General features: G+C 33.0%; 1 protein-coding gene across 1 annotated transcript in view; it reads right to left on the bottom strand.

Moving 5' to 3' along the window:
• Positions 1-1,991: 1,991 nt before the first annotated feature.
• SI (sucrase-isomaltase) overlaps positions 1,992-16,884 on the bottom strand; it is a 98,977-nt gene continuing 84,084 nt past the window's right edge. Inside the window, exons 41-48 of the mRNA XM_007086237.2 lie at positions 14,380-14,528; positions 12,216-12,300; positions 12,075-12,131; positions 11,352-11,476; positions 9,332-9,420; positions 5,348-5,397; positions 4,931-5,098; positions 1,992-2,111 (exon numbers count right to left, since the gene is read on the bottom strand). Of these exons, the coding sequence (XP_007086299.2) occupies positions 2,043-2,111; positions 4,931-5,098; positions 5,348-5,397; positions 9,332-9,420; positions 11,352-11,476; positions 12,075-12,131; positions 12,216-12,300; positions 14,380-14,528 (792 nt within the window). The 3' untranslated portion in view covers positions 1,992-2,042. The remainder of the gene's footprint in view (positions 2,112-4,930; positions 5,099-5,347; positions 5,398-9,331; positions 9,421-11,351; positions 11,477-12,074; positions 12,132-12,215; positions 12,301-14,379; positions 14,529-16,884) is intronic.

The following is a 16,884-nucleotide window of genomic DNA, read 5'->3' as shown; positions in this document are numbered from 1 at the left end:
TATTCCATTATAACAATACTCTAGCATTTTTTCCTTTCCTTCCCTTGCCTTCCCTTCCCTTTCCTCTTTCTTCTTTTCTGTTTTCTTTTCTTTTCTTTTACCTTTTGACCTTCTTCTCTCATTTCTTTCATCTTCCCCTCTATCCCTCCCCCACCTCTGGCAACAATCTGTTCACTGTTATCTATGAACTTGTATTTTGTTTGTAATGTCTACATATAAGAGAAACTATATGGTATTTGTCTTTCTCTATATGACATATTTTACTTAGTATAATGTCCTCAAGTCCAACCATGTTGGTTGCCACAAATCACAAACAAGATTTCATTCATTTTAATGGCTGAATAATATTCTGTTGTGTGTATATACCACAATTTCTTTACCCGTTCATCTATCAATTGATGCTTAGATTGTTTCCATATCTTGGCTATTGTAAACAGTATTGCAATGAACATGGAGTGCATACATCTTGAGTTAATATTTTTGTATTCTTCAAATAAATACCCAGAAGTAGAATTCCTGTATCTTGTGATAGTTCTGTTTTCAGTTTTTGCAGAACCTCTATACTGTTTTCCATAGTGACTACACCAATTACATTCCCACCAACAAAGCACAAGTGTTCTCCTTTCTCTGCATCCTCATCAACACTTGTTATTTATTGTCTTTTTGATAATAATAATTATTATCCTTATTGTTTCCCAAGTCCTTGTATTCTGAGTTATTAATTGTCTTAAATATTCTACTTTAATAATGTTTTAATTTTTAGTTAGAAAAGAATTGTATCAAGTTACAGATATTACTTGATTAAGTAAATTCAAAGAAACCCAAGTGTTAAAAAATACCAATGAATACTATTTTAGACCATGATTTAGAGCCTTGCAAACCACATAAATGAGTTAGAATGGTTTATTCAACTAACTAAATAGAAAAAACTTTAATATTTTTTTTTCCTGTATAAAAAGCAAACCTGGGGTACCTGGGTGGCTCAGTCAGTTAAGCGTCTGACTTCAGCTCAGGTCATGATCTCACAGTTCGTGAGTTCAAGCCCTGTGTTGGGCTCTGCGCTGGCAACTTAGAGCCTGGAGCCTGCTTCGGATTCTGTGTCTCCCTCTCTCTCTGACCCTCCTCCGCTCACACTCTGTCTCAAAAATAAATAAACATTAAAAGAAAATTTTAAAGAAAAAACAAAGCTAAAACAGAAATTTGGGTTTCTGTTATAGACTGAATGGTTGTGTCCCTCCCAAATTCATTGGTTGAACCCCCAATCTCCAAAATGATGGCATTTGGAGTAGCACCTTTAAGAAGTACTTAGGCCATGAGGATGGAGCCCTCATGAATGGGGTTAATGCCTTCTAAGAGACACCAGAGAGCTGGTGTCCTTTCTGCTCTTGGCCATGTGAGGATACAAGGAGAAGATGGCCATCTGCAAACCAGAAAGAGGGTCCTCACTAGACACCAAATCTTATGGCAACTTCATCAGACTTCTCAGCCACCAGTACAATGAGAAATAAATGTTTATTGCTTAAGCCACTCAGTCTATGATAATTTGTCACAGCAACCTAAAACAATTTTCTTTTGGAAAATGAAGAGAAATGTATATTTTTTATACCTATGTACATTTTATTTTCTGTGTCCTAATTAAATGTGCATACTAAGAAATAATTAAATATGATGACAACTGTTGTTACCTGACTTAAATTTACTAAACATTGGAGAAAATATTGTATACAATTACACAAAAATGTCATTTAAATAATCACTTATTTTAATTATATCTTAGTTATGCACATATATATTTAGTAACTAGTTTATGGTTTTGGCTGATATTTAGCAAGGTAACTAGAATTACTTAAATCTTACTAAATATGTTAAAAAACTGGATTTAGAACACATTACAATGTACCCTATGGAATAACTTTAGATAGACTTTATTAAAATCATATTTTATACAATATAAGAAACCAACAAAGAGAAAAAACTGTATTACAGTGAATCTTAAATCCAGGTGTTAATTTCCTTTTGACAACTGGAATTGATGGTGATCTTCATGACCAGATGATTTCTATTGGTTCATCAAGAATAACATTATTTACTGTCAGATCAATATTTAATATCTAAAAAGAAAGTAAAATGATAATTATTATTTAATCAGAACAATGTTGGGTCCCTTTGTTTTTTTAACAAAGACTATTTCCATAAATAAATTTTCTCTAAGTAACATGATAGTCTTTGTTTCTTTTTTTTTTTTTGATGAATTTTTATCCCAGAGAGCTCACAACTATTTCACTAATAATCTCACCCAACCCACTCATTATTCAAATAAAAATAAATCTCAGATAGGTGGAATGGTTGTTAAAAGATTGTGAAAAACTAAAACTATTAACCAGTCATCTTGATTTCTATTACTTTACTCTTTCTCCATATTCTGAAACATGGTATTATTTATAATTGCATTAGATAAATCTCTGTGCTTCCTGCTCTCAAATATGAGCCAGTCATCTACACACACAAATTAGATTAGAAATATGTTTTCTTTTGCATCAATCCCTAAAGGTTTAGGATGCTGAATTTATCGCCAATAATTTCAATTTTGTTGTGTTACTTTCTTTCACTGGACAGAATCTCAATTAGACCACGTAGGGACTAATTATGGAGGTGTCTAAGCAGCTGTAGTCCATCACGTGTAATGTTTTTATGATATGATTTCATTAGACCTTACCATTGCTTTTTCTCCAATACACTCACATGACTTTCTGTGCCTTAGCTCAGAAAGTTTAGATTTAATTATCAAATATGCAAAAGAAGAGGAAGAGAATCAACATTCCTTTACTGCCTACTGAATACCAGGCACTCTTATAGGGGCTTTATAAAATATATTCTTTTCTAAAGCACAACATTCTGGGCAGTAGAAGAATTTAAAAGGTAAAAGCTAAATAATTTTTTAAAATATAAATTATCCAGATTTGAAACTGACCATCTTACACCAAAATCTAACTTAGTTCCTTTTTACCAAAACTGAAAAGCAACAAGTACGTCAGATAGCTTTTAATAGCTGTACAAAAGACAACAAAATGTAACTATTGCTAGGAAAATGTTTTTTAAATAATATGGATAAAGCAATTAAATCATGTTTTGCATATAATTCCCACACCCATGGAGAAGGGCAACCAGGATAAAGAAAGAAATTGACCACTCTCTAGATTTCCCATATATGTAGAAAGTTTGGAAATAGTAGGTGCTCATTAATATTTGTTTTAATTAAATGAGGTTAGAAGGCACTGCTCAATTGTTAGTAGTTAAAATCTTTTGTAATCCCTGAGGTAATGAAATGTTGTAAAATTTCTTGTGAATGGATCTAGAAGTAGTGTAATGAATTTTTCTTTATAAATGATGTGTTTTTATGCCTAATATTCAGTCAAAATCAACTTGAAAAGATATTTGATATGTTAAAATATCTTGTTTGACATTGTTCACCTGATTGTATTTAGTTTTTTTTTTTATAGTAAAAGTTAGGAACTTTATTTTTACCAATGTAGTAGTAAATAAAGAGTAAGAAAGTATATATGGCAAATCACCCTTTTTATTCTGATTGAATATTGGGCAGTTCAAAAACACAGATTGCTAATTATGACTGATAACTATTAACTATGTATTCTTGGAGAATTTGTTTTCCTCTTGTAGAAATCAGTTTCTGGGTCTACCGTATGATTAACACTGGACTAAATCAGTGATGGCTTTACCATACAATTTTATAAACCAGTAAAATTTTAAAAAGAAGAAAAACGGGAGTGGAGCATTGTGTTAATCAATTTTTTTATTACCAAGGAAGGACATTAAATATACAAAACTCTAACTTCCCAACCTCGATATAATTTAAAAAAATAAACTTATTTTGATACAAAAATAGTAATTAAGACATAGTTCTGTATTAAAGGGGAAACAATACTTGGCTACAAAACAGTAGTAACAACAAGACAAGTATTAAGTTTCAACTGGATGAAACAATTTTTCAGGTGCTGTGCATCTCTCATGTTTATAAAATCTATGAGGACCTAGGACTGTGGTCCAAGACGTGATTGTTATTTTTTTTTAAGTTGAAGTCAGTCAAGTAACTGGCTATTTTGTAAATTAGGTTCACCTGAAGCGACTGGTTGATTCACAGCTACTTATTTTTTTACAGCTACAAAGACAAAAGGTATACACACACGCGCGCACACACACACACACACACACACACAGTTTTAGCAGTGCAGACATAGCCTTATACTTGGATCATTTATGACAGTTAGCTGTTTTCTAGAATATATGCACTTTGGAATCTACCTTTTCAGAACATAGATTCCAGAATTTAAATCGGAAGAAACTTAAGAGATTGTTCACTTGCATATTCTTATTTAACTTGAAAGAAAAAAAGACTTAAAATTATTTGTTCAATGTAAAAAACTAATTACTGGCAACAATGGACTATAACATAAAAATCCTGATACCTTATTTAACATATGAACCATATCCTCATACACCTGTGTGTCAAATTATTCATGAGTGCCAACAGACACATCTTGCAAGGATTTCCAAATATATTTTATCTAAGATGTATTAAATGTTTAAATGTAGACATTTTATACTTGAAAAAAAAATTAAATTTTAAGGCACTTTACCATATAGGGACAACTGATTTAGAGGCTTAATGGAAATTTATCTTGCTTAGATTATATCAGGAGAATTGTAAGATACATTCCATTAGAATGATTCATATGACGTGTTACTAAGGATGATAATAATGGTGATAGTTCAGGAAGTTTAATGAATATGAATAAACAACAAAGGTCATAGGTATCCATAATTATGCTTCTTGATGGATAGGAAATATAAGATATCCATATAGACATTTTGAAAAACTCTATTAAAAAGTGTGTTTTCCTTTGTCACTTACCTCGTTGTTTGCCTCTTGAGTAAATTTAACTGACTCTTTATTTCCATTATATATGAGATTAACCTCATTAACAGAAGTCTTTCCTTTCCCCCATATGTTGATGAATCCAAGCCTCATTTCATTTTTGTTTATGTAACCATTTTTCAATATAGTGCTTGTCAAGGTATTCTGTAAAGTCACAGAAAAAGAAGTAATATAAACCCTTCATTTTCAAAAGCAATTAAATCTTTTAAAATCTATGTCTGCTAACTACAGTGGATTTCATAGTATAGCAAATTATTTACTCACATATTTGAAATGAGATACATTATACAACAAATATGAAATATGAAAATATAAATAAATATAAAATCTGGCATAAAATTTCAAATGTTATTTAACACAATTGCATACAAATGATCTGGCATGAATACATACCTTGTTCAAATTAAACTGTACCAGGAAATATAAGTCTCTTTCATAGGTGTCTGTAGAGAGAAAAAAAGGTAATATATTTATATTTCCAAAGAAGAAAAATAGTAAAAACTAGTATATCTTGCTTCTCTTTCCCAGTATAAAGGGTATCAAATACCATCAACACATATCAAATTTTTCTCTAAGTTTACTGAACTTTTTCAAATATAGTCCAAGAAGGACTAAGATATGAAGGATGAGTCTCACCAGAGAGGGCTACAGAAGGCCAGGAGTGTGTGTATCTGTATGTAGGAGGGTAACACTAAAGGGTGACAGGTCTAAAATCACTTTAAACACCTCTGGGAGGGTGAAAGAAGTAAAAGAATTAACAGAATTGGGTGGTGATAGTGGTGGACACTTATGGGCCACTTCAATGACTGACAACATAATAATATGTATAAAGGCAAATGAATATGATGGTAACGTATTCTAGTGTCATTTGAGAAACATATTCAGTTGTTAGAGACTATTATAGGTCTACTGAAATACAAATAATAAAACAGGGTTTATATCCATGTTCATCAAAATATAATCTTGCCATATTAAAATCAATTTTTAAAATAATTTTACAGCTTAAATTAAGTACTATTCATCAAACTTTAAGTACTTTATCACATTGCTCTAAGATAAGTTATTTTATTATTCTTATGGTTGAAGAGGAATGTGAGTCCCAGGTAAGTTAAATAAATGGCTGAAAGTAAATGAACTAATTATTAACAAAAGCTGGAAACAAGTCTAGATTTCCCTGAATTCTAAGATTGTGTTTAGAGGTAAAACTAAACAAGCATGGGTAAGACAGAAAGGCGAAAGTGGAGACAAATACATGACTGAAACAAAATAACATTGAGGGGTGCCTGGGTGGCTCTGTAGGTTAAGCATCTGACTCTTGACCTGGGCTCAGGTCATGATCTCATGTTTATGAGTCTGAGCTCCACTCTGGGTTCTGTAGTGACAGCATGGGAGCCTGCATGGGATCCTGTCTCTTCCTGTCTCTGCTCCTCCCCCCAGGTGCACATGTGAGTGCATGTACCTTCTCTCTCTCTCAAAATAAATAAATAAACTTAAAAAAAACATTGAAAAAGTAACAAATTTTAATTTCCTCTTCCAATTTATAAATGCCGGCATTAGATTAAATAATTCTCTGAAAATTAGTTTGCAATTAATTTTTCCTACACTAAAATTAAATTATGTTCTGCCTAAAACATTTTTTCTATATGTACCAATGTATGCATGGCTTACTTGATATGTGTTCTGAGGCAAAAGTTTTAGTCTTAACTTTTAACTATACAAATATAGCATAAGTTTTTAAGACCAATTGTTTATAGAACCATGAGGTAAAAGAACACAGAAGTGATAACTATTAGGAAGATATGGGCAGTTTTGTTGTTTTTCATAAATAAGAAAAAAATACCACATATGATGTTAGTCGAGAGTACACATACATCTATTTCATTAAGATAAGTAGGGCAGGGGTGGCTGGGTGGCTCAGTCACTTAAGCATCCAACTCTTGAGTTCAGCTCAAGTCATGATCTCACAGTTCGTGAGATCGAGCCCCCTGTCCAGCTCTGCATTGACAGTGAAGAGCCTGCTTGGACTCTCTCCCCACTCCCTGTGCACCTTCCTCACGTGCACTCTATTAAAATAAATAAATAAACATTTTTAAAAAAAGATAAGTAGGACAAAATAAGATTTTACTAATCTACAACTTTATTAGTTAGCATGGTCAAAATTTACTTAATATACACGAGTTTCAAGAGAGGTTTACAAAAGTCCCCCTTTATGTGTAGGGGGTACATTCTAAGATGCCCCCCCAGTGGATGTCAGAAACCTCAGACAGTACCAAACCCTGTATACACTCTGCTTTTTTTTTTTTATAAAAGACTCACCTCTGATATAGTTTAATTTATAAATTAAGAACAGTAATAGATGAACAGTAACTAAAAATAGAACAATTATAACAATATGGTGTAATAATAAAAGTTATGTGAATGTGTTCTCTCACTCTCAAAATGCCTTATTGTGCTATATTCATCCTTGCTGTGATAATGTGAGATGAAAAATGCCTACATGATGAAATGATCATTTCAGAAGTAGGATCATTTGCTTCGGGGCCACGGTTGACTGTGGGTAACCAAAATGGCAGAAAGCAAAACCATGGAAAAGGAGGAAATGCTGTATTTTATCTTTGATTTTCTTTGAGGTAAAAAATATATATCAGCAAAAAACAATACATTATAAAATGTGAATGTACTTAAAGGAGGAAAAAAATTAGTGTCTATCAACTAGATTGATGAGTTTGCTGTGAGACAAAACTTCTTTGCAGATTCTGATCCACTAAATCCGGACACTCTAAGCATCTGTTGTGTATTGTTGCTGTTTACTCAAGAAATGTCAAGGGATTATCTGAAATCTTTGTACTTAATTATAACAAAAATACTGAGATTGTGCAATATAACCAAAAAACGCTAAATACAATTAGCCAAAATAATTTTGTATGTTTATATAGAGGGATCAAGAAATAAATATCTGAATTATGTTACTTTCCAGTAATAAAAAAAAATCTGCCACGAAACTTTAATAGAGTAAAGGTCATATCAACTTCTTTCATCTATATCTTAGTTTGGTAAGTAGAGCTACAGAAAAATTTCTAAGGGGCACGTTGTCTCCTTTGCTGTTCAAAGGAATTAACTTAATTTGTTACATAGTTAAATTCAAAGATTCCAAGACAAGGTTTAAATTATGCACAACTCAACTTTACAACCCTGGGAAGCTGTAGGCAAATTCAAAGTACAACCTGCTGGACCCAGGTGAGAAAGGCTGCAAACTTAGTACAACCCCTGTTTTTGTGTTAATAAAGGTCAGGACTCTAAAAACAGGATTTTAACTAATAGTGGTTGATTCTTCACCTTAAATCACAAAATACTAGGAAAGGTTTTTTTAAAGAGTCTTGATTATTACAATATGATTCTTATATTAATCTTCTGATGTACTTTATTTACTAATAAATAATTCTTATTGTTAATATTGAAAAATATTAACTATGATTCACCTAAAAAGATACAAGATAAATGTCTTTGCTAGTACTGAAAGATCTCTCTTCCACAGATACTTTAATTAGATTGCAATGAACTGCTCCATGAGAACAACGGCTCACCCAGATGTTTGTTTTTATGTGGATTGTGTTAAGTGAATATTCAGATCTCCCATCTAGTAGAGTTGGCATTATTAATGACAGTCAATAAACCTAATCCACAATGAGTGTTTAATTAACAGCATAATCATCACCTGAAGGTGATACCAGGCCTCTCCCCAAATTAATGGAAATTAAGTGGTCCTCAGAATTTGCATTTTTAATAACCTACTGTAAGTGATTCAGAGGATAATGGTCAGCAAAACACACATTGCTGGAAGCTTGGCAGTTCAGTCTGGTCTTAAGAAATAGTCATAAACATAGATCTAAGTTTAAATCTTTAAAGTTTTCATGTAAAAATATTGAATACAAAAAAATAGCCATGAAATACAAAATCAAACGAGTTTGGTTTCTAGACTATGTCATGTTTTAGTGGCATCCTTTATGCATCACCACGTACACATGGAGCATGGCTTTTCAGCTGGGCAGACATCATACATATGGAATGTCTATCATGAATGGCATGGGCTAACTTCCAGGAGTAAAAGATGATCCATATACAATTTCTGTGCACACACATCTCTTAGATATGCAGATATTTACCATAGGGATCAACTATATTTAGGATAAGAGAAAAGTCTGTAATGTTTATAACACTAAGTTTTTAAGTTGGTTCAGCTAATTATTAAATGATTTCAGCTTTGTATAATATTATTAGCTTTCATTCAGCCTCCAAAGTATAGTAGTAGATACATAAAACTAATGTGACATATATGTATGTCAGCAATTACATTTTTCAACTAAATGGAACACTCACCTATACTCTCTCCATCATCCCAAAACAGAGATCCCTGTGCCATCTGATTAGCATCTGCGGCAACAATGAGCTTCATGTAGTTTTGTCGACTAAAAAAAAAAAGACATAATTTTAACCAATGTTTATACAGTAGCATATGTTTAGTTATGATATGGCGCCCACATAAGTATCCAAACGAAAACAAAGATGATTATCAACTAAGGGGAATACAAACTGTTCTAGACCGATAAAATTAAAGGACTTTCCTTTTGTGATGAGTTACTGGGAACGATATAAACCATAAAATCCTTCACATTTAATAGAAAATATCATGCATGTCTTTTGATCTATTGTAACAAATTGAAAGGAGCCTCACTTATAATAGTTATAACAATGTTAAATTTATTGATATATTTATTTATTTTTCTCTTTGCTAATCCTGTCACTGACCATTAGACATGAAACTATATTAATAGCAATTTTTATTTATTATCATTTAAACCTTCTTTACATTTCCATACATAAATCACTGAAATATCATTGGAAATTATTAACAAGAATGTGAAGAGTAGTATGAAAATTTTAAGTTCTATTCTTGAAATGGGCAATCCCTCCCAAGCTTGTGCCTGCATAGGCCCATTTATGAACTAAATATCTGCTTCCATGCTCACTGTACAAGTGATTTCATTTGATAGCTTCATATTGCTAAGGAAGGATTTCTCAGACAGTTACACTTAGGTTAATTACCTTTTCCAATCACAAATGTTGAAGGTTGTACTGCCATGGAAATTCCCTAAAATATCCAAAATATCTAGCGTTCAAATCTCTACAGCAACTTAATATTTTCCATGTAAAGATGTTAACATGTCTTAGCATGAATTTATATACAAATATATACATAATTTAAATTTTAGTTAGTTAACATATAATACTATAGTCAATATTGTTAAGTTGTTTATATATTATTATATATAGTTATATTGTTATAACTATATATGGAGTTACATTGTTAACTATATATTTTATTGTATGTTAACTAAAATTCAAATTAAAAAAAGGAAAAATATTAAAAAAGCATGTTTTTAAAGCAAACAGTATTGGAAGATAGGGCAGTGTTCTTTTTAAATTAATTAAAGAAATTTTACTGCCCAGGGCGCCTGCGTGGCTCAGTCGGTTAAGTGTCCCACTCCTCATTTTGGTTCAGGTCAAGATCTCACCATTTGTGACATCAAGCCCTGCGTTGGGTTCTGGGCTGACAGCGCAGAATCTGGTTGGGTCCCTCTCTCTCTCTCTCTCTCTCTCTCTCTTTCTCTCTGTCTCTCTCTCTTTCTCACACACACACACGCACGTGCACACACACACACACACACACACACACAAAATAAATAAACTTAAAAAAATTTACTGGCCAGTATAATAACAAAGGTAAAGTCTCCCTTGGAAGCAAACAATGAACATGTTTGCTTGCAGCCCATTATAAAAGATTGCCGGGGCGCCTGGGTGGCTCAGTCGGTTAAGCGTCCGACTTCGGCTCAGGTCATGATCTCACGGTCCGTGGGTTCGAGCCCCGCGTCGGGCTCTGTGCTGACAGCTCAGAGCCTGGATCCTGTTTCGGATTCTGTGTTTCCTTCTCTCTGTGACCCTCCCCCATTCATGCTCTGTCTCTCTCTGTCTCAAAAATAAATAAACGTTAAAAAAAATTAAAAAAAAAAAAAAGATTGCCTAGGTTTGGAGTTCCTTAGCTGTGGCACAAACCTCCTACATGTGTAGCACCTGCCTCAGCATAGGCCACTCCATGTCATCCCCATGGAACTTTGGGGGCAAAGAAAAAAGCAAACATGAAGTTTGTGTCTCTTGTTATGCCTTGAGTAAAACAGACCTTTGTGTCCTACCCAAAATTCATGACACTGTGGCAGACTAACTTACAAAGTAATTTGTAAGCTTTGAAGTAGGGTAAAATCTCAGACCCCTTCCCAGTTCTTGACAATTCTGGCATGACGTATTCAAAATTTAATCTGAGCTCTGTAAACACTTCACTTACCTATAAAATGTGTTTAAGCCAGGCTCTTGACATGGTAGAATGTGACCACCACGGACATGTAGGTTTATTTTATATAAAGGAGCTTCAAATTCATTAAATTTTCCTCTGACACCAATATCTTGGCCCTGGAAATGAGATGGTTGGAAGGAAAGAACACAAGCAATAAGAAATGGAATCATCAGCAATATTGGTGCTTGAGAGGTTGCGTTTTATAAATCAAATGATATACTTAATTTATAAATTAATAAAAACTCAAATACTTATTCAGGAAATCATATTGTTTAAAGCATGTACTTCTTAATTATTAATAGCTTTGAAAGTAATTTACCACTATTTGTTTTTGTGATGCTCACATGAAGAAAATGTGTGGGTTTTGAAAAGTCACAAAAGCTATTCCTGACTTTTCACATACATTATTCTTGGAAAGACTACATCACCTTTAATGATAATTTCATATATTCAATAAAGGGCAATGAAGTTTGTGTGTATAATGTGCACTCTTTATGGTTATACAGTAAAATAAATCAATGTCTACATAACAAACAATGGGGCATAAATTAACTCTCTTTCACTGTGTGTTAATTTGATTCAGCTGTAATTAGCAAGAACTATCTTACTCTTTTTAAATGTAAAGTAGACCAAATATGTCCCTAAAGAAAAGGCTTGGATCAAATTGTTACTCATTTCCATTTTGTCAATGCCCTAGAATTCTTAACTACTTACCGTATGATAATCAAACCACCGAGCATCAGGGACGTAGCCTGTTACAGTGTCCCTATACTGGAATTTAAAGATATAATCATTGAAAACATATAAACCAAATACAAAACTATTTTGTGAACAAAAATGTATGATAGAACTTACAGGTTGCAGTACAGGGGTAACCATAAACGCTGGACCCCACAAGAACTGCTTGAATATATCCCAGGTTAGCTTGTCATTAAAGAACCTTGACAAAATATTCACAAATAAGTAAATCTGAATATCATAAAATAATTATTCAAATCACATTTTGCAGTATAGACTTGTGTGGACTGAAATGAAAACCAAACTATAAACAAATCAAAAACAATTCTATCAGTTAGGATTTAATGTGCAGTAATTAGCACACTATTTTATGAGTAAATCTAGATTATAACTAAATTTACTTCAAAATGCAGAGAATGTCTATAAGACCAGCTGAATGAGAAACCTCTGAAGAGAACTCATAGAGGTACAAATATTAACTGTGCCTCATAAAAGATCAACAAACTAGGAAGCAAAAGTTGTAAGTACTCTGGATGAGAATTGTTAAACAGGTGTGCTCTAAGAACCTTGATTTGGTAATTCAAAAAGATTTTGCTTATCCTACTTAAAGCTCGACTGAATGGTGCATTTAACTTAATATATTTCTGAATTTCAGATACAAATGGTTGGAAACACCAGAATCTCTTTTTCATAGTTTGAGAATAGTCACTATTAAATAACCACATTTTTTCTCTAATTGAAATGGAATTGCACATTTTTGTTTGTTCTTTTGTTTTTGTCTTGCTTTGTTGTACTATAAACTGAGATTAATGCCAAATGGGACTCTGAATTTACTCCATGAACCTCCCATGGGAACAAAGGCCCAGATGTTCTCAACAGGACAAGAGTCTGCATAGTTAATAATAATGTTTCTGGTTGGGGACTCAGTCCAGAGCTGATAATTTGACTCTGCTGGGAAGTAAATAGGGAGAACACAAGAGGGGAAAGTCTGGAAATAAGAGAGGCAAGATATTAATAAAATTTTATCAAAAATAAAGAATGGATTATGGTAGATAAATTAATAAAGTAACTAGAGGCTGATATGAATCTAGGAATACCTATTATTTTTTAAAACCCTATTCTGAGAACAGAAGGCATACTGATCAACTTATTATTTTGTCATTTTGCCTTGTGTATTATTATTTATTTTAGTAAACATGTGCCGTATATTTTTACTGATTTATCAGTTGTGCAATCTAACAAATCACCTCACTCAATTACTCTGGTAATATAAGGTACATAAGAAGTTAAGTATGATTATTTCAAAGGTTTTTTGTACTACTTTTAATTGTGTTGTTTTTGTGACATCAGCAATCAGAATTGTCTTGTATTTGCCTTAAAAATAGAACAGGCTAAAATTTATGCAACTATGCTCCATAGAATAGATTTCAAGATTTAATCATATATCAGTTTGAGCTTTAAGAAGTGAATCCTAGGGCACCTGGGTGGCTCAGTCGGTTAAGCGTATGACTTTGGCTCAGGTCATGATCTCATGGTCCAGGAGTTCGAGCCCTACATCAGGCTCTGTGCTGACAGCTCAGAGCCTGGAGCCTGCTTTAGATTCTGGGTCTCCCTCTCTCTGCCCCTCCCCCTGTTCACCCTCTGTCTCTTTCTCTCTTCCTCAAAAATAAATAAACATTAAAAAATATAAGAAGAAGTGAATCCAAAACAATTTTCTAGGAAGAATGTTAGAACTGTTCTAGGGTATTCTATAATACACGTCCAAGATGAGGTGAGATGGTTTTCTTCAGTAAGGTGTGTATATATATATATATATATATACACACCACATATATATACCATATATATACATATATATATCAATATATATATATACCATATATATACATATATATATCAATATATATATATACATATATATATATATGGTAGATTTAATTAATTGCTCTAAACTTCAGTTAATCAAAGCATAATATAAAGATAATATTACTTGCCTCCATTTTTAAAAGTCAATACAATAAGTATGTAAATCTAAATTAACTCTAGGTGTACAGTAGTTATTTCTAAGTATTATTACTTTTTAATAACTGCTTAATGTTTCATTTTTAATAACATCCTGATTATCAATAGACTTATTTATGTAAATGTTTATTAACTGATAATATATACTAAAATAACAATGAAAAAGTTTCCAGTTTCAAATATTCTATACTATGAGAGATTATTGAGTAAATTAAATGAAACCCATTTCTTTTTGGCAGGAAATAAAATGTGCACTTACTCATGCAGAAGGGGTCGAATAACAGTGCCACCATGAGCATGAATTTCATGCATCTGTGTATAGAAATAGGGTAATAAAGTGTATCTAATATTTAGAATATTCTTTGACATTTCAGAAAAAGTTTCATTCCAGGAAGCAGGATCTTGTCTCTGAAACAAAGCAGAATGAAATAGTCATAAGCATTTGTCCTGGTTTAAATCATAATTTTCAGATACATATTTAGAGAATGAAAACTAGAAAATAATATTCATTCATTGCCATGTGTTATATACTTTCTTACCAAAAACCTTATGCAATAATATTACTATCATATGATGGAGAAGGAACATAATATTACTATTTCAATAAGAAAAATGCAAATTATACCCATAGCTTGATTTAGTTTAGGTGAACATACGTAGAGAACAGTTCAATTTGAATAGATGACAACATAATGATAATCAGGGTGAAAAGACTAGAAAATAAATGAAATGCTGTATAAAAGTGGGTTGAAACAGGGGTGCCTGACTGGTTCAGTGGGTTAAGCATCTGCATTTGCACAGAACCTGCTTAGGATCCTCTGTCTCCTCTCTCTGCTCCTCTCCGGTTTGTGCTGTCTCTCTCTCTCTTAAAAATAAACATTAACAAATTTTTAAAAAGTGGATCGGAATAAACAGAGATACCCAGAACCTATCATGGTGACCCCCACATTATGTGTTCTCCTGAGAAATGGATAAGTTATGATATTAAAGAATTAAGATAGCAGAAAGAAAGGACCTAATTAATGCTGGATAAGGAAGAACAACATGCCCAGATATACTCTGGAATACACACTCCAGGTAAAAAGACTAAAGTTGATACTGGAAAGATTAAAAGCCTGTTAAGAAATGTTGTTGCACTTACTGGTCAAAAAATAATAGTGAAGGCAATTAGTATTTTATATTTTAATGTGTGCTGGGGAACAAACAAGGCTGCCACATAACTCTAGGGGGCAATATGTTTATGTTTTTCAGCAGACAGAGAGGGTCCTTAAGAGCTGGCCATATCTATGAAGATTCCAACTTTTTTAGATTTCAGTAAGCTTGATGTAGATTAATGAGCTTTAGATTAGAAAGCTTGAATGATGACTGGGTGTTTGTATATGTAAAAATGTCAGAAGAGGCAAAACCTTGAAAGTAAAAAGGTCCAAGAATTAAGCTATAAGATTCTATCCTTACAAGTTCCAAAGTCAAGTAAGAAAGACGCAAAGATCCTATCTGTTGCTTGCTGACTTAACTGATGTTATTTCAGTTTTAACAAGCTGATATACAAGCATTTAAGTCTAAACTATACATTAAAAAAAAAGTTAATGTTTATTTATTTTTGAAGGTGAGACAGAGCATTAGTTGGGGGGGAGGGACAGAGAGTGAGTTGGAGACACAGAATCTGAAGCAGGCTCCAGGCTCCAGGATCCGAGCTGTCAGCACAGAGCCCGACATGGGGCTCAAACTCGCAAGCGGTGAGATCATGACCTGAGCTGAAGTCGGGTGGTTAACCGACTGAGCCACCCAGATGTCCCTAAACCATGAATTCTATATTTAATTGTGCTACCTCAAAATTAAACTTAAGTTGAGCTTTCTGTTCTGCAGATTTTTATTGAGAAATACTTCTTCAGCCTTTTCCTCCTCCTCTATTTCATCTCCAAAATTCCACCTTGGAGTCTTTCACTGACTCCCTCTGTCTGAAATTCTCCCTGCCCCCCATATCCTTATATTGCTTTTGGTTTTTGTGCCCCACTAAAGTCTCCACTCTAATGCTTAAGTCACTTTATTCAAGAGGGACCTTCATAGGTACCCCTTCTAAAACAGAATCCCCCAATTTGCTGTCACTTTAGCTTGCGCTATCTTTTCTTTATATGCATTTATTTATACCTGATTATACATATATACACACACACACACATAACTGCCTATTATCTCTATCCTGCCTACAATTTATGAATCATAGAGCAGGGACATTGTAAATATTAAATAGTGGCCTCCTAATAAATACTTATTGAATAAATCCCTGTCCAGGCTTTTGATTCATCCCATTCTTCCAATATTACAGCTTTCTAAATTGCATTACTGACAGCAAGTTTTCCTGTTAAAATATTCCTATTTCATCAAGTTATGTTGTTATTGCCCAACTTTCAAATTCTTCCAAAATGTGGTCCCATACTGCCTTCTATCCTTGTATAGATTTTTATTTTCTAAAATAAATCTCCTCTATTCTAACTAAAATTTCCCAGGAGGGACACAAAGATTTCACAGCACCTGATGAGATTCACCATTCAGTTACTACTGCTAGAACCCATCCTTCAAAGAGCAGCTCTGTCTACAACTCCTCCACGAGTTACTTTTGATAATTCATCTTTCCGCTGCACTTCTTCACTAAAGTCAATATCACAAAATTAAGCTCTTAGATATTGCCTTTAATTGTTCATACTTTTCCATAATTTTTAATACTGTCACCCCTCTTATACAAACATTTCCTTCAGACAATTTA

This window comes from Panthera tigris, chromosome C2 (assembly GCF_018350195.1).
Source record: "Panthera tigris isolate Pti1 chromosome C2, P.tigris_Pti1_mat1.1, whole genome shotgun sequence".
NCBI classification, from domain to species: domain Eukaryota; kingdom Metazoa; phylum Chordata; class Mammalia; order Carnivora; family Felidae; genus Panthera; species Panthera tigris.
This window is presented reverse-complemented; position numbering and strand designations above follow the sequence as displayed.